General features: G+C 48.9%; 1 protein-coding gene across 1 annotated transcript in view; it reads left to right on the plus strand.

Annotated features, from left to right (window-relative positions):
- ASCC1 (activating signal cointegrator 1 complex subunit 1) overlaps nucleotides 1–24,613 on the plus strand; it is a gene marked incomplete at its 3' end in the record, with an annotated part of 29,919 nt that extends 5,306 nt beyond the window's left edge. Inside the window, exons 6-14 of the mRNA XM_084210881.1 lie at nucleotides 5,821–5,957; nucleotides 8,131–8,250; nucleotides 12,358–12,479; nucleotides 14,562–14,641; nucleotides 15,299–15,384; nucleotides 16,976–17,033; nucleotides 17,317–17,436; nucleotides 23,613–23,810; nucleotides 24,503–24,613. Coding sequence (XP_084067007.1) covers nucleotides 5,821–5,957; nucleotides 8,131–8,250; nucleotides 12,358–12,479; nucleotides 14,562–14,641; nucleotides 15,299–15,384; nucleotides 16,976–17,033; nucleotides 17,317–17,436; nucleotides 23,613–23,810; nucleotides 24,503–24,613 — 1,032 coding nt within the window. The remainder of the gene's footprint in view (nucleotides 1–5,820; nucleotides 5,958–8,130; nucleotides 8,251–12,357; nucleotides 12,480–14,561; nucleotides 14,642–15,298; nucleotides 15,385–16,975; nucleotides 17,034–17,316; nucleotides 17,437–23,612; nucleotides 23,811–24,502) is intronic.
- Between the last annotated feature and the right edge of the window lie 2,475 nt (nucleotides 24,614–27,088).

The following is a 27,088-nucleotide window of genomic DNA, read 5'->3' on the forward strand; positions in this document are numbered from 1 at the left end:
CATTTTCAATAGGCCTTTTAATTAAGTTAGTGGGTCTGCTGTGAATTTGTTGAGTGCTGTTGTGAAATTTTCTGAAAAGTGGAATGGTTTACTTAGATATCCTCCCATCTAGAAAAATCTCTACTAACAATTCACTAAGTTTCAAAAGAGGGTTGGGTTTTTTGTTTTCAATAGGAAAGTCGCTAAATAATGTGGTGGACCTGTCTACATTTTATATGATCTTTACATAACCATGAAATTAGGTAAGAAGTTACAAGTTTGCTGCTGCTTCTGTTTTACTTTCCTTTTGGCTCCTGCCAGTGAAGGAAGATGGGTGTCATTGCCAGAGCTGAGCGAGAAATGACTTGGTAGCACATGCCATCCTGCAAATCTCATCACTTCCCTTCTTCTCCAGGAGACTTTGTGCTGACAGCACTCCTACTTGCCTTCAGATCTTGTGTTGGGAGGAGCAGGAAATATTTAGGCATAGGGAAATGAGGAAGAAAATGAAGGGAAAGCTCTGCATTCCCTGGTTTATTTTAGTGTGCTTCTGGGCTGACAGAAGTGGTGTGTCAGTGGCACTGACCAGGGCTGGCACTGACAGTGCCAGGGCTGGGCTGAGGAGAGGGAATGGTGTTATTAAATTGCCATGTCCTCTGTGTCTGCTGCAGGACATCTCTAGGCAGGAGAGGGGTCTCTCTGTGGCTGCTGCAGGTTGCATTGCAGACACGCTGCAGGGCTCTACTCTTCACTTTGATGTCCTTCACTTCTTCTAGTGCCTTGCTAAGGGGAAAATACAATCTTGCAGATAACACAGCTTAAGAAGTTTAGTTTCCTATGTCTTCATGCCATGGGTGTGTATTATCTGACATCTGGGGAGATACGAGTTCTTGCTCAAGTTCTCATGGTCACTTGCACGTCAGTTGTTTCATCTCCAAGAGCAGAAATGAGCTGTCTTTGCAGTCTTCTCTTTCCTGGCAGTTGGGATTTAAGCCCCTGTTCTCCTCCCAGCTGCTTAATTCCTTGACACCTTAGGAGCTTTCTATCACCTAACATTAAATGCAGCTGAAATTGGCCAACAGTTCCAGGGATTAGCCAGTGCAATGCCAGGAGAACCTTTCCCTCAGGCTAGGAGGATGATTTCTCCTCATTAGCCAGCAGCACTACCTTTATTAAAGCTCACCTTGATTAAAGGAATGCCCTGCAGGCAGGGGGATGGAAACATTAGCCTGGGAAGGTGTAGGCTGGACAGAGAGTTGGGACCTGGGGCTGGCATCAGTGGTGGCCTGGCTCCCTCTGTTGGTTTCTGGTTCCAGTCCTTGTGTGGGACACACCAAGGTACAGTGAGAGAGGGAAGCAGCTCTTTGAGGGGCTGGTGACCAGCTCAGGGCTCTGTAGGGGCTGCTTGTGCTGCTGCAGTCCTTTCACCTGGCCTTCCTGGAGATCTGGCACTGCTCTGCCTGAAGACTCGGCGTCCTGGACTCCATATATTTGATCCTCCTTCTCTAGCTGTCTGCCAGCAGCTCCTGTGGATCTCTGTGGTCCTTCCCTGTGGCCTTGCCTGCTGCAGTAACCTCAGTCTATCCCATACACCTGCTGCCCTGCTGTTGGATGAGTTTTCCAAGAAGCTTTCTAAGGACCTTTCCAAGTGCTCTCAGTGTCCCATTTCTAAGGTGTGTGTTTTATCCACCTTTGCAGGCAATGCTGTTGTTTGTGCTCTCCTCCAGTGTTTTTAATCCTGCAGCACAACAGACTCACCCAGGACCAGCCCTTCTCCCTGCAGGGCACTCATTTTTCCCACCTCCTTGGTGGGTTGCATCTCTGCAGCCCTCCTCCACTGGTGATCCTACTTGCTCTCCAAACCCCTCCTGATCTTGTCTGTCACATTGTTTCTCTCTTGCTCACTCTTAAATGTCAGTTTGCGTCTCTGGGGAGAGGGGGGTTGTCTGCCCTGTCTTAAAAACACATTCACAGACTTTGTGCATTCCTCAAGTGCTGTCAGTCACATTTGGAAGGGGCTGCCTGCAAAACTTCACCTGCTCCTTGTCTCAGAAAACTGCAGCAATCCAGCCTTGGTCAGAGAAGTGTTGGGACCAAGTACTGGCCATGTACATCTTTCCTCTTCCTGCCTGTTTTTCTGTCTGTCCTACAATTTTTGTTCTGTGTCTGTTCAGCTCCAAGTCCCATAAGGGCCTGAAATGTTCCTGGCACTGCTTACATCAGCTCTAGAGTTTCAATTTTCAGTTTGAAATGTAGAACTCAGTCAGTAACAGGTATTCAGGGGGGTGCATATGCTTAGCCTAGGAATATATAGTGCTTTATTTTTCTGCCCTTCCTTCTCCTGGTGTTAGCAAAAGGGTTTCTAGATATATTTATTGCTTCCTGTTAGTTGGAGGAGTACAGTGCAGCCCTGTGCCTCTCTCAATCACTCCTCCAGCCAGTAATGCCACTCTAATACCACTTTATCTCACAGCAGGGTCTGCTAGAAAGCACATCAGTAATGAAAAACAGTAATTCAAAACTGTGCCTCACAGAGCAATAAAAGAGCTTATAGATTTGTCCAAAGCAATGGGATTTCTCAGAATACTTGAGGAAATCTGAATGGGTTTCAGTGACAGAAGTGGGGTGTTTCTCTACCTGGTGCAAAACATCACAGAATTAGGTGAACTTCAGCCTTTGAATGAGGGATAATAATGGCAAGGAAGGGAAAGGAGCAGGTGTGTGTGTATGTTGTGTGTGTGAGAATCTCTTCTGGCCATTGAGCATTTGTGAGGGACTCAATTTCTCTCTGAAGTAGTTACCATGACAACCATTCATTTATATTTTATAGGATTTTGTTGTTAGGTATTATGCTTTCTAAGTTTTTTTTTTGTGTGTGTGTCTTTAAAAGGTTTTAGAAAATAAACCTTGTGCTGAATTACAGAACACTTCAGGTGTTGTTCATGCTGTAGGTCAGGGTTGGCAGGCAAATGAAACAAATGAGGAGAGGTTCTTTTAGGTTAATTTAATCTAAATATGGGGAGGTGGCTCACCTGGACAGGCTCATCACTGATGTGGTGCAGTGGGAGGCCTGGACAGCTGGATGACCTTGGAAGTCTCCTCTCTCTCCCAGTCATGTAGGTGTCAGAGTGAGGAGAACTGAGATGTCTGTCTGAGCATGCAGGTGGAAAAGGGAAGAGACTTTGCAGAAACATTGCTGTGAAAAATCACACTTGGGTCTTTGAGAGCTGTGCAGCGTTTGCAGACTGAACAGGCTGCAGATTGTAGCAGGGAAAAGAAACATGATTGCTGTCATATATTGCAACCTGTAAATATCAAACATTGGTAATGAGGTATTTTATCTCAGAGTGGAAGGGGCAGAAAGTGGGAGGGGTTTTTGAGCCTGTAGCTTTTCAGTCAATCCTGTGCAAATACTGTTTTCCTGGCTCACTCCTTTGTTTGTGGATCAGGGTGGCACAGGGCACATAGCTGGCATGCAATATCCCACTCTTAAGGAAAACAGAAACCTGAAGAACATAAATCTGTCTGCAAACACTGGGAGCTCCTAAAACAGTAGAGAGGACAGAGCCAGGGCAGAAGAGCTGAGGAGCTTGATCCCTTGCCTTATCATGTAGAAGGGCTGAAGTGTGTTGTAATTTAGGGTTTTCCCTACTACAGGGTCTTACATTTGGAGGGACAAGGTGCTTGGGCTTTTCAAGGAGTTGGAGACCCCAGATAAAACCCTTTCTGTGTTCCTTCTAAAGAAGCATAGCAGAGGTAGAAGTCTTTGGTAGCAGGAGGGATTAAAAATGACTGAGTGGAAATGAATTGGGTTTTTTTGACCATGACAGGGCAGTGCTAGGGAGAGGCAGAAGCTAAAAAGGACAGTCATCACATATGAATAGTGCATAAAGGGATTCTTCTTCCTGCCTCTCAATACATCTTAAAGAGCCCAGGTTTGAACAGTAAATTTTTCTAGAGACAATAGGGCAGGTTCCCCTGAGGTGACTCAGTGATTGCTGATCACACATCATGATCTGGGATTAGAGTAATTGAGTTCCAGCCTTTTTGCATCCTGGTGAGCAGCATCCAGCCAGGAAGGGCTGCTGAGACACCCCCAGGAACGTTGGCTGTTCCAGGGCGAGCCAGCTCTGACGCAGCATCTATTTTATGTGTGGGAGAAGTGGGATCTGCTGGCCTGTGAAAGAGTAGGGAGTGTAAGCAGGGTTTTGAGGAGCTGCCTGAAATACTAGGGAGTAAAGCAGGAGGATTATCTAGGTCTTGGCCTGCTTGCTGTGCACTGCTCTTCCCTGCTGAGCTTCCCAGCAGCAGTAGTGTGGCTCGTGGAGGTGACGTGCCATCATTTGTCAGCTCAGCCCACACTCAGGTGTTGAAAACCTCAGGGGAAAATGCTGCTTTTGGGGCAGGGTCATGTTTACAGCACAAATTGTGCTGGGGCAGAAAATGAGGGCAGGGCTTTGGCTTTCTGACCTGCAAAGGGCTGTGTTACTGTACCTCATCTGTACACTCTGTGACCTCGGCTGGTTGTCCATGGCAAGGTTAAATGGTCAAATCTTCTCCCAGTTTCTGTTACCCAAGCTGTTGTTTTGTGAAGGGCCAAATATTCTCTGACTGCAGATATCACTGGAGAAAAAAGGCTGACAGAGAGAAATCATGTCCTGTCATGCATGTGAACAGCAGCATGAATTAAAGGAAGCCACAAAGCTTTTACTGCAGGTAGGGGAAGGTAGGAAGAAGTGAGATGGGGCTGGTGTTTGCCAGGTTGGGGCTGCTGGAGCAAGCCCCTGGCCTCTGTTTTGCAGCTTGCCTTGTCTTTAGTCCACGCCATAAGCTGTGCTGTAAAGGGCCTGCATGTGGTCATTAGGCATGAAAAATGCTGAGCGAGATGTGGGGCATGAAACTCTTGACAGGCTGAGATACTGCAGCATTTAAACGTCTGAAAGGTTTTATTTCAAACTCTGGAGCACAGTAGAAACTTCAAAGCTATTGTTCTCAGCTGGTGCACTCTTTTCAGATGCAGAAAGGCTTCCATGGCCTGGCAGGTTGGCTTCTTCTGGAGTTAAAATTGGAGGTTATTTAATGCGCTGATGGGAAGCGGCCACTAAGTGGAAATAAATGTTTTAATTTGGGTGTGTTAACCATCCTTGAGGTATTTTTATAAGTATCCTAGAACAGAATAGCACGTTTCTTAAAGCTGGATGCAACCACTGCTCCACCTGGGAACACTTCCTCCCTAGCAACAACAGGCAGCTCTTCTTATAAAGGGAATTTAAACTTAATTCACCTCGGCAAACTATAGGGCATATGGGAAGAAGAAAAGTATAATTATCAGAGCTGGTATTAACTGTGCTTCTGTTGTGAGGTTCAACCTGTTTTTAGACAGGATTTGGAGACCATTTAGAGCTTGTCACTACAGCTGGTCTCAGCTTTATTGCACAAGAAATGGATTGAAGTTTTAAATCTGAGCTGGCTTGTGTTGAGTTCATTGCTGGTAGCAGATGCTGTGTCGACAGCTGTGGAAGTCTCCTCCCAAAAAACCCCATACAAGTGAGTGTTGCAGGTCCTGAGTACCAAGTTACAGCCTGCTATCCTGATCTTCCAGGCTGCTGTTCAGCAGCTCAGGCAGGGAGCTGAGGTGGGACTGCAGCTCATCTGCCAGGCTGAGGTTGCTTCTTCACAAAACCTGAAAAATTTTCAACTTTGAGTCATACCAGCCCAAACAGAGATAAAAGGATTGATGCCAGTGACTTGGTACCTGCTTTCTGTAGTATTTATCCCTGTGATGGAGCAGAGTGTGTGTGCATGAGGTAAGACACCTCTATGTGATGGATTGATTTGTAGGATCACGGAGTCAGCAGCAGCCTGTTCCAGAACCCTGCAAAGCTTCACCTGACTATTGGGACACTGGTGCTCCTGAATGAACAAGAGATCCAGAAAGCCTGTGACCTCCTGCAGCAGTGCAAAGAAGACTTTGTGGAGTAAGTGGTGGGAAAAAGATGTCATCACCGAGGCCTTGAGAGAGGGGAAAGCAGCACTCTGTCTTAACAAGGAACAGCGAAGAGAAGAGCAGCTCCAGTAGTCTTCTCTCAACTCTAGAAATTTAGGAAAATTTAGAAAAACATTTAGAAATGTTTTGAAACATTTAGAAATGTTTCAAATGGGGCAGTAGAAATCCCTGAGCAGCCACAGAGAGCCTTACAGCATCTGTAGCTCAGCTCAGACCTTCATCATTCCCTGAAAACCTGCTCTGCTCACTTCCCTTCTTCACGTGCATCCCCGTCCTTTGTGCCTGAGCAGTTTTTGCCGCTGTCCCCTCCCTGCAGCAGAGGGAGGGCTGAGCTCCCTTACCTTTGCACGCTGCCTGCAGTGGGCTCTGGCTCTGGCACTTCCCTCTTCCTTGCTGCCTCAGAGCAGATGCTGAGGTGTCCTTGACACACATTCCTGGGCGAGGGGAGCTGTGTGCAGGGAAGCCATCGGGAGCCCTGTGAGTAATCAGGCTGAAAGTGCCCGTGCTGCTCTGGGAGCGCGGCCGCCTCGCTGCCTGTTAACACCCAGCTGCAGATGTTGGGGCTTTGGCTGCAAATGTGCTCCAGTGACACCGTAATTAGCTTATCTCTGGTCAGCTTAGTAATTGGAGATGGCCTGAGGGGCTGGTTTATTTATTTATTTCTGCAAAGCCTTTGCATACAGAGCACGGATCCTTCGCGTTCATTCATTTGCTGCCTCTGTGCATGAAGAATTGGCCACGCTGTGCCAGCTAATATCTGTGGGAATTAATGCATGGCCAGAATTCATACCTCTGCCTTTAAAAGGATGGCTCCAGTTCAGCTGTTGAACAGAAATGCAAGTGTGTTTCCAGGGGGAGGCTCTGAATGCAATATTTGGAAAGTGCCAGCTTCCACATAAGTGGATTGAACTGATGCCGAGAAAATCATTGCTCCCTATTTCCTTTAGTGAAGGGGGAATCAACACTTGAAGGTAACCTTTAGTTTATTTCCCCTTCCACACCCAAGTAAATATACTTGGAAAATTAATTAGGCTCCCTTCCACCTACATAAACCTTCATTAGCTTTCATTTCCTTTTCTAAAGTGCAGGCAGTGCCCTGTGAGGGTAGCTGTGACCTTTTTGACCCTTTTTAGAATATGTGACCTTTAGTGCTGTTAGTTTGGTGTCCATAATAGTACATTTGTGCTATTTCCCTCCCAGTAACTGTACTGGGAAGGGAAATCACACTGCTTGTTTCACTTAGGAATCTTTGCTGAGAACCTCAAAAGCTGAACAGAGGTGAGCAAGGTCAGAGCACAGTCACACTCACCTTGTTAACTTGTGTTAGTTACATCTGCCTGCCCAGACACTCCCTGTTCTTTCCATGAGCCCTGGGTGTTAAACAAGGCATCAATTACTCACAGGGAGCACTGGCTGTGGCACCAGCCTCCCCAGGATGCTCTGCTGGGAAAGGCAAGGAGGCAGGGTGTTGGGAAGCAGACACACTCTACAGGCCATTTGCAGGTGTGGGAGTGCATATTATATCCTGCATGAAGAGCTGGGGCTGATTTTAAACCAGCTCTGTTTACTGGTTGGATGTTGCACTCAGAGCTGTGTTCTGTATCAAGTACCTTTCCCAGCAAAAATCAGAGACTTTATGGTTGGTCCTTTCACAGGGAGGCAGGAGCCTCTCTGGAATGAGAACTTGGACCATTTCCTTCTGGTGGATTTTCTGACATGTGGATGGAGACCTCCATGTTGGGGTGGCCTGTGAGCACTGACAGGTTGACTTAATGTGTGTCTGAAACACCAAATGTATGAATTTAAATTCTTTTACCACTCAGGGTGACAAGGCAATAGCAGCCGTAGGCTTTTGAGTTTTAGGAATTAAAGAGACTTTTTGAGTTTGGGTTTTTGCAGTGCAAACAAGCTGAAAAATAGGGGACAGAGAAGAAGAACTCAGTGGAGTTCACTGCCCCATAGGCTCTGTGTAACATTTAAGCCCCACTTAACACCAAATTTGTGTCTCACTGTGGCAGAAAGAGTAATCTCCTTCCCCTAGTAAACACAAATATTTGGTATGTGCACAAGGAGCACTGTGTGTTGCATTTCAAGAGCTGGTGTGATATTTTGCTTTTTAACATTATGGATTTCTTGGCTTTTAGCCAAATTACTGGAGGCCAGCCCCTGACGGTGGAGGTGGCAGGAGTGGAGTACATGAACGATGACCCTGCCATGACAGATGTCCTTTATGCCAAAGTCCACATGAAGGATGGCTCAGACAGGTGAGTTCCCCTTGCTCCTGTCCTTCATTCCTCCCCAGAGTGCCAGGGAAACCCTCTGGAGCTGGTGGGTGTTCCTGGCAGTCCTCAGGCCAGCAGACACCAAGATGAAGTCATCCTTGCTTCCTGAAGCAGTTAAGGCAGTGATGTGTTTGCTCTTTAACTCAGTCACTGGTGCTGCAGCTGAAGGATGTCGTTTGTTTCTGCAGCAGTCTGTCAGGGTGAGTAATGGAGTCACAGCTCACACAGGGATAAGATGGCCAAGCAGATACTCCTCAGATGACTTAGAAGGCAGCATGATTTGGCCTCTACTGTCTAGTTCCCAACCTGCAGTCCAGATTAATCTGGACAGCCTGGTGTGTTCTATTCTGCAGCACTTAATTATTCTTAAAGCCCAGTTAACCCAGGAGGTCCTCAGAAGAGCATGACCTGATTACAGAGTTGGTTTGTGTGTCTGCAGCAGCCTGGAATGGGTGCTGGGTGTGAAATGTCTTTTGGAGCAGCTGCTGCAAGATCTTGAAGCCTGGTTGGTGTCAGCTCCAGTGTTTGTGCTGTTCATCACTGTGGCTGATGGCTTCAGCTCTGCAAACAGCCCTGCCCAGGATGTGGCAGTGTCTGGACAGCTTTCCTTCATCTTGTTTTTGGCAAAGACTACATCACTGGTGGCAGCACCATCTTTTCTCTTGGTGCTTTCTGGAGGACTGAGGAAACACAGGTGGGGCTTGGAGCACCCTGGTCTGGTGGAGGGTGTCTCTGCCTATGGCAGGGTTTGGAAGCAGCTGATCTTTAACACCTCTTCCAACCCAAACCACTGTAGATTCTGTGATTTACATAAGAGCTGTTGTACTCAGTGCTGCTGGTTGCCAGAGAGAGGGAGGGGGAGTAGCCAAAAGAGCTTTACCTCCTGTCTCTGAGCCTCCCTTCTCTTTGCCTGACAGCACTGCCCTTTTGTTGTCTGTTCCCATTGCTAGAGGACAGCAGGAGCTAGCAGAGGAGCATGGAGCAGTGCAGCTGGAGGAGGGAGGCTGTGAGCAGGGACTGGCTCAGGGAAGAAGGGATATGTTCTGGCACATCCTTTCCCTGAGGGCTGAGGAGATGGTGAAGGGGGGGTGCTGCTTAAAACCACACTTTGGAGGCTGTGTTGAAGTCAGAGATCGGAAGTGGGATAAGGAAATGAGGGGGAAAATGAGAAATGTAAGAACTGCTGGGAGGCAGTAGGAATTGAAGTCTTTTCCTTTTCTTGGCTCTTCCACTTTGAAGTCTGTCCTACCCTGGAAGAGGTGAGATTAAAACAAATGAGGCAGGTGGGGAACCAGGGCAAGGCAGAAATCAGCCAGGAGCCAGAGCACAGGGAGAAAGAGAGGAGAAGCACTTAGAAAGATGAGATGGAGACAGACACTGCATGACCCAAATGTCCTTTGGTGGGTTGTGTTGTAGAGAGCATCTAAAATACCAGCTCTGGGCCTCTTCTCCTGAGTCACCAAGCTCTGGCTCTCTCTGAGGTGCAATGCTCACCAGTCTGGTTGCATCTGAAAATAAATCTGCGGCTTGAGGAGCTGGGAGAGGAATCCTGCAGAGCATAAGCAGGGCCTGAATTGACAGTGATGTCTGCCTGCCTCTGGGGACAGCTGGAATTGTTGGTACTTGCACCCTGCTCTGTTTCAGATGCCAGCTGTACCCTGTGTGGTGAGAACACACTTAGGCATAGTGCTGCACATCACACAGTGCTGATGTGCATCAGGGATGGCAGAGCTGCTTTGGGCAGGGGAGAGAAGTGAGGTCTTCAAATGCACCTGGCCTTGAAACTGAAAACAGCACTCCCCACCCCCCAAGAAAGGGCTGATGTCTGTCCTTCACAGAGATCTGTTAGCTGAGGTTTAGAACAAAACCAGACCTTGTGCTTTGCATGGCAAGAAACTGCCAGGCTTCTCTTCCACAGCATCTGTTTTGCTTTTTGCATAGCAGCAGGCTCAGGTTTTAATCCTTGACCCAGGCTGGTCCTGCCCTCACCTGCAGATTAATTCACAGAATCACAGAGTAGGCTGAGTTGGAAAGGGCCCATCAGGGTCATTGAGTCCAGCTCCTTGCTCTGGACACCCCAACCACACCACTCTATCCCTGAAAGTGCTGCCCAAGTGCTCCTGGAGCTCTGGCACCTTTGGGGCCAGTGACAATTCCCTGTTCAGTGCCCCACAACCATCTGGGTGAAGCACCTTCTCCTGAAATCATTCATCTGGCACTTCTCCCCTTACATAGTTCCTTAGCTATTAGCAAGCATCCAGAAAAACATTTAGCTTTGCAGAGGGGAAAAAAAAAGGTATTTTGTGTTGATGGAGAGCAGCTTTTCCTTCCTTTGAGATTCAAGCAGACACTGTGTTGGACCAGCAGTGATTATAAAGAGAGGACAAATGGTGATATCTCCAGAAAACCCTGCTTTGTTTTCTGGCCTGTGACACAGGTCATTGCTGAGCAGCTCCTTGAACCTGCTGAAACCTGCTGTGCCTTGCTTAGGGAAATGGGGAAGCAGTTTCTGAGCTGCAAGGCCAATACCAGAGGAGAGCAGCAGCCACGTGGCTTCCTGTGCTGGATCAGACTGCTGCAGCCTGTGCTAGAGAGAGGTGTGTGCCTTCCTGTCTCATGCAAGATGTCCTGTTAGCTCTGTGTAGTTCCTGGCATGGCTGAGGGGTGGAGTTCCTTCCTGATCTTTGGATGATCTTGATCAGCTTAAGCTGTAGAGCAGGAGATTTGATTTATCCTGACTTAGCTTGCATAACTGCAGACAGAATTAGGGGTTGGCATGCCCTTCTGCACATATAATGGCTCAGACTGAAAGAGGGATCATGCTCTGATGCCTCCCACATGGCAAATAATTTCCATTATAATTCATTCTAATTTGTTTTATTTCCTTGATTAACTTTATAACGTAATAAAGCACCATTTTCACTTGAGCTATTCTCTGTTAATTTGTTTTAGTATTGTCTGTAATGATATTCATTTAATCTTTGTCATTCCTAATTTTAAAAATCACTGAAGTAAAGCCAGAAAATAGTAAAAAGCCGTGACAATTGCTAGTTTGAGAGTCTTGAAATGGTCACATGGGGGCTGGCAGCCCGTGAGGGGCAGCCCAAAGCCAGCAGTGGGGTCAGAGCTGGCCTGCAGAGCGTGGCAGCCCCAGGCTTTGGGGACAGGCCACGCTCTGCCACAGCTGAGACACCAACGTGGTGGGATCTCACAGAGCAGAAAGCTCTCTCCTCCCTGGGACGTGCTGGGAGAAGCTCAGATTCTTCTGCACAGGCTGAATACCCTCTGGCCTTATTTTCAGAGATGGGAAGCTCTCATTCTGGCATATCCTCTCTACCTTTGGTAAGAATCAGGCACTGCAGACATTTCTTGGGCACAGCAGCAGCCTGGAAGCTCCTTCAGCTCCTTAGACATGAGCACATTGCTCTGATCCCTGCTCCTGCTGCCTGTCCTAGGATGGGTCTGCCCTCAGATCCTGACAGTCAAGGCCAGATACAAAGATGGGAATAAGTCCTTGGATTTTGCTTTTGCTTGCTCAGTAGCTCCAAAGCTGGAGTGCTCACCAGGAAGTGCTGACAGGGTTTGTGGCCCTGTCACCACGTTCTGGGCTCTCCCAGACAGCAAGCCCAGTGTTGGGCTGGTTATCTGGGGCAGAGAGGAGCCAGGCTGCAGCAGTCCCTGGGAGCATCCTCTGGGAGCCAAGGTGCCCAAGCCCCTGCGGGTGTGCAGATTTTAGCATTTGCAAGGAGAGTCACATTGTGTTTCCTGGCAGTAGAAAGATGCATCCTTCAGCTCCCAGTAACATCTGTCACTGTGAGCAAGCTCTCTGCTGTGCTAAATCTGCCCTTCCTCGTGGAATATTTGCAGCAGAAGCGATCACAGAGGAAGCTTTGTGCAACAGTCAGAACTTTTTGCATTAGAGCTGAATGCTGATGCCTCTGCTCGCTTTCCATCAGGGACTAGCTCCCTTTCCTGTGTGCATGCAGAGACTTCATTTCACACTTGCTGCCCTTCTGGCTGAAAAGCCCAGAGCTGATGCTGCAGAGGCTCCTTGTTTTATGTGGCCCTGTTTTTCTCTTTGCTTCCCAGGTTGCAGATGGTCGCTGATCAGCTGGTGGAACGCTTTGTGGCCTCTGGCCTGATGCTTAAAGAATGGGACAGGGTGAAGCTGCATGCCACAGTCATGAACACTCTCTTCAGGAAAGATCCAAGTATGTAGAGCCTTCATCCTTGCTGCTAAATGCATTTCAAGTAGTCTCATTTCTCCCTTCCAACAATTTCTCAGCAGACGCTTTTGTCGTTTGCTTTTTCAGTGTGATTTTTCTTACCTACGGGGCTGGGGGGAGATGTGTGCTAATAAAACCCAGAAGAAAATAAAGCAATGAACAAAAGTCATAGATTCAAAACCTTGGCATCCTGTAGCACTCGTAGTATCTGAGCTAGGGAAAAATATGTTCAAGTAGAATCATAGAATGTCCTGAGTGGGAAGGGACCCACAAGGATCATCCAGCCCAGCTGCTGCCCTGCCCAGGACACCCCAACAATTCCACCCTGTGCCTGAGAGCGTTGTCCAAACACTCCTGGAGCTCTGGCAGCCTTGGAGCTGTGACCATTTCCTGGGGATCCTGGTCAGTGTTCCCTCTGGGCAAAGAACCTTTTCCCAATATCCAGCCTCCCCTGGCACAGCTCCAGCAATGCCCCTGGGTCCTGTCCCTGGTGACAGAGATCAGAGCTGCTCCTGCACTGCCCTTTATGAGGAAGCTGCAGACCCTGATGAGGTGTCCCCTCAGTCTCCTTCAGGCTGAACATGGCAGGTGACCTCAGCCACTCCTCCTGGAGGTGAGATCTTGGGCTCTCTGCACCCCGGTGTTAAATTGAAACTGAGTAACAACTCCATGTGTTGTGCTGACCTTCAAACGAGATGAAAACATAATCCTCTTTGGTTAACTTAGAGACTGCCCATTTCTTTAGGAAAGTGATTCCATTGTCTTTCTCCTTAAATCAGATGCAGACAGATGAATGTGATGCAAAGCTGAATGTGAGCTATTCTTGAGTGTATGGCGTCTGCTGTCTCTGCCAAAAGATTGTCTGCTCTGGCTGTCTGTAGCATGGTTCTGATCACATTACTTTATAAAGCAGCCCTAAAAGCATCATCCTTGGGGAGGGGCAGTGTGTTCCAGCCTGGTTCTCCATGTGCAAACGTGCATGCTCTGGCACAGTGGCCCCTGTGCACTGCAATAGTTTGTGTCAAGAATTCTTTAGTTGTTGCCTCTCTGAATCTCTGCAGGGACAGTGATAACAGCAGGTGATTTGTGTCATTGTCTTCTGGGCAGGTTTGGCTCTGACTGCTGCTTGAAGTCAAACAAACACACCCAGGGCATAGAAACCCTGTGGGGCTCTCAAACTGAGCCCTGAAAATGCGACCCCAGAGTGCTGATGTGGCTCTGCACATGGGCAGCTAGGTCTGGCATCCTGAGTCTATATTCTGCACAGCCCCATGAGGCATGAGAGGCATTCAGACACAATGGGGAGAGCATTCCGCCAGCATTCTGCAGGCAGCCATAGAAGTCTCTTTGTATTCCATACAGGATTTGAACAGCAAGCTGGATGTGAGGGGGACTTCATAGTTAATGATGGAGATGAAAAAAAAATACTGAATAGATTCACCGAGTGAGGCAGAGGTCCTGTGGAAGGAACAGATCATGTACTTGGGGATTATGTAAAAACCCAGCCGTGCTCTGGGGAAATGGATCTCAGACCTGGGCTTTTGGCAGCTGCTGTAGGCCTGGGTTGCTGTTCTGAATGTTTGTGTGTGTGTGTGTGTGTGTGTGTGTGTGTGTCCACCCCACAGAAGCATCCCCAGCACAGGTTTGTGTCGGGTTCGCCCGCATCCCGCCTGGCGCTGTGCTGGTGTGCTCAGCCTAGAATCTGGGGCTGTTCCAGGCCATGCAAGTGCTGTCTCGCAGCCTGACATGGCAGGATGAGGGATGAAAACGAGCCAGAGAGAAGCAGGTGTGTTGCACTGAGCAGTCAGCCCTACAGAGTCACCAGGGCAGTAGCTGTGGTTTGGGGCCTTTCCTCCAGCTAACAGAGGTGATCCCGATAGAGGCACCAGTTCCAGCCCTTTTCCTCCTAAAATCCAAGTGGAATTGTTTTTTTTGCACTGAGAACTGAGCAAAGATGGTTTATTAGCTGGCAGCTGACTTTGGGGAGGGACAGAGTGGGGGGTGAAGTACAGCACACAGAGTTCTCCCATCTGAAGCTCATTCTGGTGGCGGCTTTTCTCTCTACAGCTGAAGAACGAAACAACACAATGCCTGGTAAATCATCTTTCAAGGAGCGGGAGTCATTTAATGGCCAAAATATCCTCAAGGTCAGTATGAAACAATTAGGGAAATGGAGCCAGCTATGGATATTGTATAGCCAGAAGAGGTTGAAACACCTCTTCTAGACTGCTTTTGTCTTAGGCTTATGGGATCTCCTGGGGCTTGGGGGGGGATCGGGGTGGGGAGAGGGGGGAATCTGTTTAGAAAATAAACAGTCCAGATCACTGGTAATTGGGAGCATGGCAGTATTTAACAGGAGCATTCCTGAAGCTGCTGAGGCTCAGAGCAGGGATATGAAGCACGAATGCTAAGTGGGTGTTCGTGTTGTCGTTTACTTCGCTCCTGTTTTACCCTGGAGACTCAGGCTCGAGTTGATTCTCAGCCCACCAGAAAGAAGCACTTCGTTGCTCTTGTTCTACTCATATATATTTATGAAACTAAACCCCACTCTCATTTCACTTACTCTTTCCTTTTTGGTTTTTAATCTCTGCTATTGATTTGCTCCAGAAAAACACTGGGTAGTGGTAGGGAGTCCCACCAGGATCCGAGGGCTTTGGCAGTGATCAGAGGTTAGAAAACACGATCCCCCAGACTGTGGAGGTTGGGGAAGGCTCAAAGGGGAGCACGCTGCAGACTCCCAGGCTTTGCTAACCAGGGTTGGGGCTGCAGGCAGCCTCTGCTGCTCATCCAGATGGCTGTGGCAGACTGATGCTATGCTGCTTGACCCCTGCAAGTGTCCAGAGAGAAAAGAGATGCACAGAGGAGCAGAAATGGAAAACAGCACCAGCTTGTAAGCAAATTTCCAATCCTCATTGTGTGAGAGGATTTGTTGCAGGCAGCTCTGATAAGAGGGAGCGAGGACAATGCATGGATACATTTGGGAAGGGTAAGAAGATATTCTGGCAATGAAGATACACGAGAGAGGATGCAGACTGGGTGGGAACTGGACAACCCAGAAGGACTTTAGAGCCCTCCCAGAGGAGGGGAAGAGTGAGCTTTATTTGTATTTACAGTCTTAATAATGTATCAGGCGCTGGATGCAGGGGGATGTGAAGGCAGGGAGTGGAACTGATTGATCTGTGTGCAGAGGACAAACAAAGGGACAAAATTAGGTTAAGCTCTCATTGTCCTCAAACGGTCTGTGCGAGCATGGTGTCATGACTCAGCGTCACCACATGTTGAGTGTGCAGTGTGAGACTGCAGTATTGCAAGCTGGAGCAGGGAAGCCACAGCCCTGGTCCCTTTCTTGACGTGATCTGCAGTTTTGGATAGCTCCCAATGTTGGGAGAGCCGGCTCTGGAAGGGGGAGATTTGTGGCAGGAGCCCTGAGTGCCTGCAGGACTCTGCTTTCTCCACGTTCACCTTCACTCCTTTCTCCTGCTTCTGTTAAACTGGTCCCTAGGCTTTAGAGACACACAAAATCAAACTGTGGGTCTCCCTCCGTGCTCTCATCCCAAACCGTTTGTGACTGGGACGGTATTAACCATGCTCCCTCTGCTGGTCACACCGTTTGTGGGGTCTGAGGATCTGGGGAAGGGTCTTCAGGTGCACGGTGCTTGGAAATGCAACTGCTCTCCTTCCGAGGCTACTTCTTATCCTTGATGCTCTCGGAAATATGAGCCCGTTGCATTTTTAAAGCTCCTAATTGATTTTGTACTGACGTAGCCAAAAGAGCTGCTGGCTGTTTGGACTGCTGGTAATTACTTCAAAGCATGTCTTGCCACAAGAAATGTCATCCTTCTCTCCCACCTCCACTACATTTCCTAACCTGCCCGCTTCGTATTTCCCTTTGGTCTCCCACGTGCCTGCAGCAGAACGCCCGTTGGCATTAATTAATTACATGAGTCATAAATAGCTCCAGGCTTCTTACCGGAGGAGCCCAGCCTCAGTGAGCCACTGATGCATTCCAGCATGACCTTGCAGGGATGCACCAGTTCCCTCCCAGCCTGCTTTTATATCCATTATTTATCTTGTGCTGGGGAGGCTGCCCTCTCGCAAAGTGGCTTCATTAACTTTTGCACCAGGATCTAAAGGACGGGCTGTTAATGAATATGGCTGCACTTAGGCAGGCTGGTGGGAGGGAGAGCCATGTGCCCTGCATGTGATTCCAGGCGGTGGGACTCTGTGATAGCTCTGCTGAGTGGCTGTGTTCCCACTTGGAACGCTAACAAAGCATGGCTGCTGGTAGGAGGGTAAGTGGGAAAACTCAGGTTTCATCACTCTCATTCCCATTGTGCAGCCCTGTAGGGCCAAAGGCTCAGGGCAGGACTGGAGCTGTCGGGGCACAGAACACGATGGGAGTGCTGTGGCTCTGCTGTTCCAGGCTGAGGCTCCCCATGGTCAGAGCTGGGGGGTGTGTGTGTCTGTGTGTGTGTGTGCAGATGCGCTGGCAGCACATGTTTGCTGATAACATGCCTGCGCTACACCAGGCTCCAGCTGGTATTTTGCTTTCAGCTGAACTAATCAGAATTTTATTTAATAATCCTTTGTTCTACCCGTTCTACAGAGTTAAACATACACTCCTATTTGTGCTAATAAATGGTTGTGCAGGCCGGTACCTTCCCACACTGCTCAGAAAATAGATCCTGTAGGATGACTTGCGTTTGGGAGTTTAAATTACTTGTGTCTTGAAGAATATCCCTGAAAAAGGTTTCCTGGCATAGGTGGAGCTGAGAGCCCAAGGGGCTGTGTGAGATTTGTGTCCAAGATTTGTGTCCAACAGAGCTTTGGCTTTGCACTTCTCTGCTCTAGTCCCAAAAAGCTGGAGATGCTTCATGGACATGGACGTATTCCCTCTAGGCTGGCTCTGAACATCCCAGCCACGCACCGAAATCGTTCTCCGGTCAGGAGAGCGGAGGGAGGAGGCAGGAAAGAGTCAGGAGAGCAGAGGGAGGAGGCAGGAAAGAGTCAGGAGAGCGGAGGGAGGAGGCAGCAATTGCTGCTGAAAGGCCCCAGCAGCTCGGGCAGGCCAGGCCTGGGGGAGATGCCAGGCTGGCAGCTCCCTGCCGCGCTCCCTGCGCCGCAGCTGGCACAGCGCTGGCACCGAGGCACCCAGGGCAGCTGCCGGCACCTCCGGAGACGAGGCTGCGCTGCCTCCGGGCTTTTATTTGGTTTTGTTTAGTGGGGAAAAAAATCCAACTAAGGCTGCAGTGAATAAATAAAAAGGAAAAGAAACGCAAAAAAGGCCGGCTGGCCAAAAATTTCAGTTGCCCGTTTAAGGGAAAGGAAGGAAACCACCTGGACTCTCACTGGGTTAAAATGGGATGAATTTTGGCTTGAGTTGAGGTCTGAGAAGTAAATGAATGGCCTTTGCCACGTTCAGACAAGAAGGAAGCAAATTCTGAGTGCAGAAAAAGCTGAACTCTGCCGCTTAGCACAGATCCGTGCATTAACAGCTTACAAGATTAAATATTGAGGGAACAGCTACTGAGGTACAGCAGCAGAAAGCTGCACATCTTATGTCTTTAGGGCATTAGGGGAGACTTTAAGCTGGGATGGAAGACTGGGAATGGGATCAGCCAAGGTGGTGACACATGCTGCCGTGCGCTGGTCCAGCAGCAGGGCTGCAAGAGTGCCCAGGGAGGGCTTCTAGGTCAGATAAGGCATCATTTGATGAGGCTCCTTCTCTTTTGAGGCCTGCATAAGTGTATTGAGTTATGGCACTGGGAGCAGGGGAAAAGTGCATTTACTGTCTGATGCTCTGGAGAGCCAGTGGTGTTCCCTATCAGTGTGTCTGTCCTGCTGGGTAAGAGCAGTGTGGTGGCTGTGGCATGCAGCAGTTCAGTGTAAAACATTTGATGCAATGCCACAGAGAGAGGTGCAGTGGAAAAGAAAAACCTTGGCCTGAATAAACCCCTGACCCTTCAAAATACCCCAAGCCCACCAAGCTGTAAACAAATGAAGGTGTGCCCCTGTGCAGAGCCAGCTCCACTTGCAGATGAGGAGTTTGTCTTGTGTTCTGCAGCAGTTGGAACCCAGGCCTTTTGTGTAAATTTTGTTTGTGGATTTAAGGAGGCTGAGTCTTTTCCTGATACATTTCTAAGCTGAGGTGAATCAAAGAGCCAAAGGACCGGTGTTAGGTGAGGATCAAGACTGCCTGGTGTTCAGAAAGGGTAAGAACATCTTGTTGTCCTCAGCAAGGTGGTAAAGATGTAGATCCAAAGTAGGACTGACAGCCGGAACAAATACCTAACAGGAGGTGGCTGCTTGGAAAGTTTAGAGTTAAAAATACCAAACAAAGAATCCACTGAGGTGAGGGAAGACTGAGTAAGAGATTGTGGTGCAACATCAGGATCTCAGAAATAAGCCAGTGCTTTCCTCACCTCGTTTTTACAGAAGAATCAAAAGCAGGAATGAAAGGCTGTGCTGGCACTTTGCAGGGGGGAGAATTCCTGCATTACCAAGAGGTACCGGAACAATCGAGGGGGCTCAGCACTGTGCAATTAGAGCAACAGTGGGATGGGAGGATGTGACAGTTGAGCAGATGAGACTGGAGATCAGTTTGTATAATCATGGGGAAAAAAAAAAGGAGATTAAATTGGGGTTGCTGTGAAAATGCTTTCCTGCGAATTATATTCTTCAGGGGGAGAAAAAGCCATATTCATGTTATTTGCATTTGATGAAACAGGAATCTGAAGTGGCATTTGAAAAATCAGAGCAGACAAAGGAGGGAAGATATCTTTGTTGGAGTGTTCAGGCCTTGGAGGCAGTGTTGGAGGTTTTGGGGGAAGGCTGAGCTACTGCACGGAGGAGAGCGCAGTGCAGAAGGTTTGTGCTGCCTTTGCATGACAGAGATCTCTTTGGTGACCTTACCAAGAAAAGGAAAAGCCTTTTTTTTTTTTCTCTTAGAGGTGCTCTACACCCCTCTGACTAATTTTAGCAGGAGCTGTGAGAGCTGGAGGACGGTTTGTGGAGAAAAGAGCTCTGAATGCTCTTTCCCCTGCACCTCTGCACTCCCACCCAGGCCAGCAGCTGAGCCTTTTGGAGGTTCTGTGGGTGCCTCTGCCTCCCACCCAGTGAGCATTCCCCCTCCTCACCTCCCTGGGATCCCTGCTGTGCCACCAGCCAGCCAGGGCTGTGTCACCTCTTTGATCTTTAGAGGACAATTTTTCTCCGTGGAGCTGGCAGGGGTTGAATTACAGCAGTGCCTTAATAGAAGGCAAGGACCCAGCACATTAAATGCAAAAAACCCCAACCCACTGATTAGCAAAAGTGGACAGTTCATCCCCAAGGTGCCATGACCCTTCTGCTGGATAATTTTCTGTGTCTGTCTGAATTAATTTACTGGCTCTCTAGCTAGACTCCTCCTCTTGGTGCTCGGTGGGCGTAGTGAGAGGTCACACTGACGGCAGCTCCGTGTCCCGGGGTTCCCGGATGCCTCCCAAGCCTCCTGCCATCTCTGCAGCAAAGGCAAAAAGCCCAGCTCTCAGAAACTGTTGCTGCATTTGCTGTAATAGGAGCCATGGGGATGAGGCTTCTGTGGAGAAATGCAGTGCTTGATTATTAATTTCCTTAAGTTGTACTGCAAATCCCTCATGTTTGAGGTGTAGCTCCGGGATCTTATTGGAGCCTTTAATTTGCTGAAAGGGTTTTTATTCTTGTCTGAAAGATGTGCAAAAAATCTGGTAACCTCCAAATGTCCCACTTGTATTTGTTTCTTAGTTTGCAGAATGCCTTTCACCATAGCAACTGGGGTTTGATTTCCTGAAGCACATGAATTTTCATGGATTTGTGATGGGGGGAACAGACCCAAAACTGTGAGCTAAAGCAAAGGTTTTGCAGCGTGGCAATGACAGGAACACCACTAGATTTGGCTTGTGGGGAGGGGGGGATCCTGGAGGGAGGGGATCTCAGCTGAACAAAGGCCTGCACCCAGCCCTGAACAGTTCTGTTTGAAAGAAAAATCCAGCCTGACAGATTAATTTAGACTATTGCTGAATGTCACCCTCCCCACTGCTGCATCACCCTCTGGCAGCTGGGGTGGCTTTGCTCCAGTTTTATGAAGAGCTGAGGTTTCACATGGCAGCAGTCACAGAAGGATCAGCTGCCTCCATATTCACAGAGCTGGAAACCCACTCATCCCACCCGTGGAGGTCAGGAGGGTGTTAAGGGCAGCATGAAATGCACTCCAAGCTCTGCAGGTGAAACCCAGCTGGGGAGAGGCAGGGATATTGCACACGTGAGTAGGAGGGAGCAGAGCTCCAAACAATGTTGGGAAATCAGGCAGAAACAAACAGGCAGCTGCAAACAAGGGCAGGTCCAGGAGGGAGCTGTGGCACCAGTGTAGGATGGAGAAATGCCTCAATACCAGCCCAACAGGCCAGGGTTTGGCTTATGGGGGGCTGCTCCAGACTGAGTCAGCCTGTGGAAGTTAAAAAAAGAGGCAAATGTCCTTAAAGTAAACCTCTGACTATGCTTAGCTGAAGGATTTGTCCAGTTTTGGGTACCATGGAGGGGTGCAAAGAGCCCAGGGGACAACAGTAAGATAATTGGGGGGGTAGAAAATGTCTTCAAGCTGGGGCTGAAAGAGTTGTTTCAAGGATAATAAAGGGAAGGAGGGCAGCATGTAGGAAAAACTCTTGAAACTTAGAAAGGCTTTTGCCAATAGTGGATGATAAAGTGGTAAATAATGGGCTTAAATTGCAGCAAGAGATCAGGAAAATCTTTGTAAATGGGAAGATAAGGAAGCACTGCTCTAGAGGAGCTGGGAGAAGGGGGTCCTGATTGTTTTGAGGGAGCAGAGATGTTAATCCAAGATCTGCCAGATGTTAATCCAGGATCTGCCAGCCTAGCTCCTCCTGCCTTGGAGAAGGAAAGGATAGTGGAGCTGATGATCTTAACTAGTCCTTTCTTCAGTTTGTCCCTTCATGATTCCTACATGGAATGTGTGCAGAACACCCATGAGATGGCATCTGTACCAAGAGCCTCTTGGCATTGACATGGCATTTGCTTTGGCTCAGGAAATGAAAATATAAAAAGGAAACCTCCCATCATATGCCTTGGTTATTTCTCCATGCACTTGCTGCTGCTTCTTATGTTGGTGGTGCTTTGCCAGAGAGAGGTGGTGATGTTGTTTCCAAGGGACTGCACCAGTGATATAATTGCAAGGGATTTTCCTGTGTCATAGAGGAGATAGCCCTGACTTGAGTATCTCCCAAGAGAGAGGCCACTGGGACTTCTATGACACAAGATTTTCTCCCTCCTGAAGTCTGCCTGCTTTATTCTTCCTAAGGGAGATGAGGTGAAAAGGTCTCTGCTGCTGCCTTTTAAATCTTGCCAGAGGCTGGAAGAAAAGGAGAGGGGAAGGGCTGTTCCCTGTGGAAGGACTGGATGCTATATTGGGGATGGAGAGACACTCCAGAGCCAGCTGCACACTTGCAGAACAAAGCAATCTGCAGCCTTGTGGCTGGTGCTGGTGGGGACAGCCCAGGTGACAGCTGCCCTCTCTGTCCTTCCTACCCCTCTTCCACCCTTGTGACTCTGCACAACATTCTCCAAGACTGTAACACCTGAACAGACTTGGAAAATGTTGGATGGCCAGCCAGCCATCCTTTAAAAAGCCATGGAAAGGAAGCAGTTGCTAATTTGGGGAGGAGATTTGGAATGCTGGGAAGAGCTGCCTCTCTGGATGAATGTCTGCCTGCTTTTCCTATGCTTCCCGTGCATTATTCCTGGCAAGCTTCCAAGCACAATTAAACCTCTGACAGATAATCATTGGTGGAGTGGTGTCCAGGGTGAATAACACAGGAATCAGGTATTTCCTTTTTTGGCACCAAATTGTTGCAGAAAATTTTGAATGTCAAAAATAGAAGGAAAAATAATTACTCATTTAACAAACTCCCCAGGTCTTGACAATTTGCCTGGTTGTGTCTCATCTTCTGGGAGCCACCAGGGGCTTTGGTTTGGGGTTTGTCTGTCATAGATTGGGGGAGTTTGGGTCCCAGCTGGGACGGGGTTTGATGAATTTTTTGGGATGAGGAAGAAGGAGCTCTGCCAGCACATACTGCAGCCTGGGAACTGTGACAGGTGTGGAGATAACAGCCTTCTGGAGAGGTCCTGGCAGGTCTGTGTGGGAGGCTGCAGGACTGAGGTGCATTAAAAAAGTAGGTGGGATCCCAAAAGCAGAATTGGAGATTGTGGTTTGTGCAGCAAAGGAGGTTGATCAGAGGAACTCGGATGGACAGGTTTGCTGGAGTTCATTGGACTCTCTTAGCGTCCATCAGGGTTTCTGAGTGTTACATTCACATTTCAGGATTTAATTTTTTAAGATTTTTAATCTTTCCATGTTTTTGCCATTTCCTCCATCAGTCCTTTTTGCCTGGTGCTGGTATCAGTAATCCAGGAATTTGCTGAGGAGTCAGCGCCTTCCTGCTGGGTCTGGCTTGGTATTTGCCCTTGTGCTTTGGCCAGATGATTGGAAGGGTGATTGTGCTCTGCTCTTCTCCAGTGTTTTCCATCCCAAGCTGTGGATGTGTTATACAAACTTTAATTCAAATATATCATCCCTTACCAGGTGGAAGGATTTCCAGGGAAGAGTGCAGAAAGTCTGCAGACAGACAGGTTTTGTTGCTCTGCGTTGAGGCACTTCTTCAGAAACGCTGTTTAATTTTTCTCCATGCTTGTCAGTGGGTGCCTGGCATTTTGTTTGTTCCTCCCCTTCTCCAGAGGGGATAGCAGCACTGTAACATGCTGATTTCCAGCAGAAAGCTCCTGGCTTTCCGAGCCTGTGCCCTCATTCACCGCTGCTGCCGATGGGGACACGCTGGGGCTGTGCTGGTGAGCATTGTCACTTGGTGCAGAGCAGCTGAAGCTGTAAAGGCTCCAGCTCCTCCAAAGCCTCTGTTTAATCTCCTGTTGGAGCTGTCCCAGCGCTGGGTTGCCTGTCAGCATGATCCTCCTGCACGAGCTCTACCATGCAGGCACAGCCCAGTGGTGCTCAGGCTGTCCACACCCTTCCTGGGTGGGATCCTGGGGCAGATAAACCCCTGGATTCTCCTGGTCTCCTGGTCTTCCACCCAGGAGAATCAGCAGAGGAGGGATTGCTGGCATCCCATCCTCAGTGTGGACCACGCAGCAGGAATGACGGCGGGCTCATCCACAGCCATGGGCTCCTGGAGCTACGGGCCTCTTCCTCCCAGCCTCTCTGAAGTTGCAGATTTCTGTGTTCATTCCAGATATGGGAAAACAGGACCCTCCCTCAGCTGCCTGCTGAGGGCAGTGGGGTTTGTGAGGCAGATTGTCACAGGCTAATGACATTACACGGCACAGCGCTGAGTCACCGGGGACAGTTTTGTGCTGTTGATGTGTAATAGCCCAGCCTAAGGCACTGCTTTCTGGGGCTGGAGCTCACAGCAGAACTCCCTGCAGTCCAGGGAGAGGTGTGTGTGTCTGTGTGTCTCTGTCTGTGTGTCTGTGTGTGCACATCCATTTTATCCCATGTTATCGCTGCTTGTTAGTGGGAATTTTTAATTGCAAGGCATTGCAGTGAGTTGTTGCTCCCTTGGCATTTCCAAGGCTCTCAGCAGAGCTGCTTGGACTTCTTATTAATTCAGGATGGGTCTTTTTTTTGGCTGACTACTGTAAACGATGTAAGGCTTTAAAAACTGATCAATAATCCTGATGGTAGTGGCAAAATCCAGGCCAAGGCAGCGTGAATGCGAGCCACAGATTACGTGAAGGAAGTTTTAAATACCTCTGACTCCCTTCCCTTCCGTGGACTCACTTTGTCCTCCCACTTCCCCGTGCTCCTCCAGCCGAATCCATTAATATTTCTCATGCTTGTTGAGCCCGTGACAGGTGATTTAAAAGCCCCAGTTTGCGTTGGCACCTCCGCTCTTCATAACCAGAGCCGAAACACATCGCTGCTGTCCTTGTGAGGATTAGCTGTGATTTATTGCTGTTGTTGCCAGGCTGGAGCAGAGAGGTGCTGTCTCATTCCAGGAGGGTTGTCTGTGGGAAGCGAGCCCCCCGAGGAGGACAGCTTGACAAACACCCGCGCTTGGGAACACGACATCATTTAGGCGCCGGTTTTAACTTCTTCATTGAGGAGCCATCCTCCTCCTTGCCTCAGCAAAACTTACTTCACAGGCTTGAAAAGGGGAAGAAAATGTGGCAAAGAGGCATGCTGGGTTTGATCTGTTGCTTTGCCTTTGATAAGGAAGTTGTTGTGGTTTAGGGGTTGAAGTTTGTACAAGCAGTTTTGGCTCAGGTTTGCGAGGAGTGAGCGGTTTGATGTGTGATTCTCTCTCTCCCCAAACAAGTCTTCAGCCTCTTGTCTTCCTTCAGAAAATGGTTGTCTCATCCCAAGGGAGGTCTGCTGGGTAATTTGTGGGTAATCGAGGGGAACAGACCTCAGAGGAAGAAGGGTTTCCAGCATCTCAACAGAATTGTCTTAAGGGAGAAAATGTGGTGTCAGAAATGACAGTGGTGCTGCTGGCTTTTCCTGGCTCAGGATAAACGACTCTGGGGGGAGAAGTGGAGGAAAACTTGCTTTCTGGGAGCTACCACAGGGCTGCCTGCCTTTCCTCATGACCTGAGTGGTGTGTCCTTGGACCCAGTCCCCAGGACAGGAGAGGGAGAGAGAGGAGCACTAGGGCCTACGGTAGTTTGCAGGCTGACCTGTGAAATATGGGTTATCCATCATCCAGTTCTCTCCTCCTCTTGGGAGCTCATGGCTTTTGGGGAGGGCAGTGTGGCTGTAGTCTGTGCCATCCCCCACAGATCCTGGGATGCTGCTGCTGCCACTCTCCAGGCACCTGCTCTGTCCCCATGGGAGATGCAGGCATCCCCGCTGAGCATTGCCCAAACCTTTGGCTGTGGCTTGAAAGGCAGGCACATCCCTGGAGCGTTTGCTTGGAGGTGCTGGGTCTGGGGTTAAAAGTTAACAGTGCTCTTTCCTTATTCCATTCTAATTCAATTTGGGAAGGCAGCAGGGAGATGGAGGGCACTTAGTCCTCTAAGTGCTATTCCCTTGATGGGAGTTAGTAGCTTGCACTGCATGCGTGGTGTTGATTCTGTAAGCTGACCTGTACCTCCATCAGGTTCATTCTCATTTATAATGCTTTAAAAAAAAAATCCCAGCCTCCATCCTCTTATTTATTCCTTGGGCATCGAGGACATAAATCCTTTGGCATGTTTGGATTTATAGAATTACTGTGCTTTTGCTGAGCCTCGCGTCCCACTCCAATCAAATGACACGGCTCCGCGGGTGATTGCATTTCTCCTCCCCTGCCTCCCTCCTGGCTGCTCCTGATCCACGTCTCCTCGTGTTCCCTGCAGCCTTTTCAGGGAAAGGTGGGCCCTTGGCAGCCGTAGGGAAGGATGAGAAGGGGAGTCAGCCAATCTTGGGGTTATCAGATGTTGCTTCTGAAGGGCAACAACCTCCAGGTACCTCCTTTCCTGGTGCAGAATAAAAATGCTGAGATGCTTTCCCAGGAGGCATTTCATCAGCTGTGCTCCAGGGCTCCTCCGAAACCAGAGCGTTTCCGTGGTGGCTGGGGAGAGGGGGGAGTTATAAATATCTTTCTTGGCTCTGCTTGGCTTCTCCTCAAGATAAATAGAAGTGAAAGTCAAAAGCAGAGGCTTGGTTGGCTCTCTGTAATCTCTTCCCGAGTCCCCAGGGACCCGAGCGCAGGATGCTTTTGTGATGGGGAGCCACTTCCTGGTGTTCCAGAGGTGTTGGAGGATTCCTGGTGTTCCAGAGGTGTTGGAGGATTCCTGGTGTTCCAGAGGTGTTGGAGGATTCCTGGTGTTCCAGAGGTGTTGAGGGTGATGTTTGAGGGGCCTCTCTCCACGCTGCCTGAGGCAGGTCTCAGATGTGCAGTGATCTCCGTGCCTGGAGCCCGGTGGTTTCTGTCATGAGAAGCCTCAGGGATCACAGGAGCATCAGTGAGAAGCCAGCCTGAAACAAGAGCAGAAAAAAACTGTCTGTGGTTGTCCTCTAAATCTTGTAGCATGTTTACTCTCAGAAAGTACAGCCACATTACCAAAAATCAATAGTTCTAGCAGCGTTCCTCCCTGGGAAACACACAGCTGCTCGAACACACGGGAGGTGGTGAATCTCAAAAAAGCCAAGGGAATACAAAGTGCTTTGGTACAATGGCTTTGCTGCACTTTTAGCAGTGTACAAATGGAGGGCCCTTGACCTGGGCAGTGTCTTCTGGGGCTTCTCAGTCATGCTTCTGCTGTGACATTCCTGAGGCTGTGTGAAGCAAGAGGGGCTCAGGAAGGGTTTGTCTCATTAACTAATTTTTGCTTTGAAGTACCTGTGTTTAGTAAGAAAACAGGTTGTGGTGTGCAGCAACAGCATAAACAAAACTCTTCTTTGGTTATTTTGTGAAAGGCTTGACTTCCAGTGCTGCTGATGGGTCTGGCACATCCCAGCATTTAATTTGTTTCTTCATGGAATCCTGGAATGGTTTGTGTTGGAAGGGACCTTAAAGTTCACCTCATTCATCCCTCTTGCCATGCGCAGGGACACCTTAGATCAGAGTGCT

The sequence above is a fragment of the Fringilla coelebs genome, assembly GCF_963513975.1.
Source record: "Fringilla coelebs genome assembly, chromosome: 8".
NCBI lineage: Eukaryota > Metazoa > Chordata > Aves > Passeriformes > Fringillidae > Fringilla > Fringilla coelebs.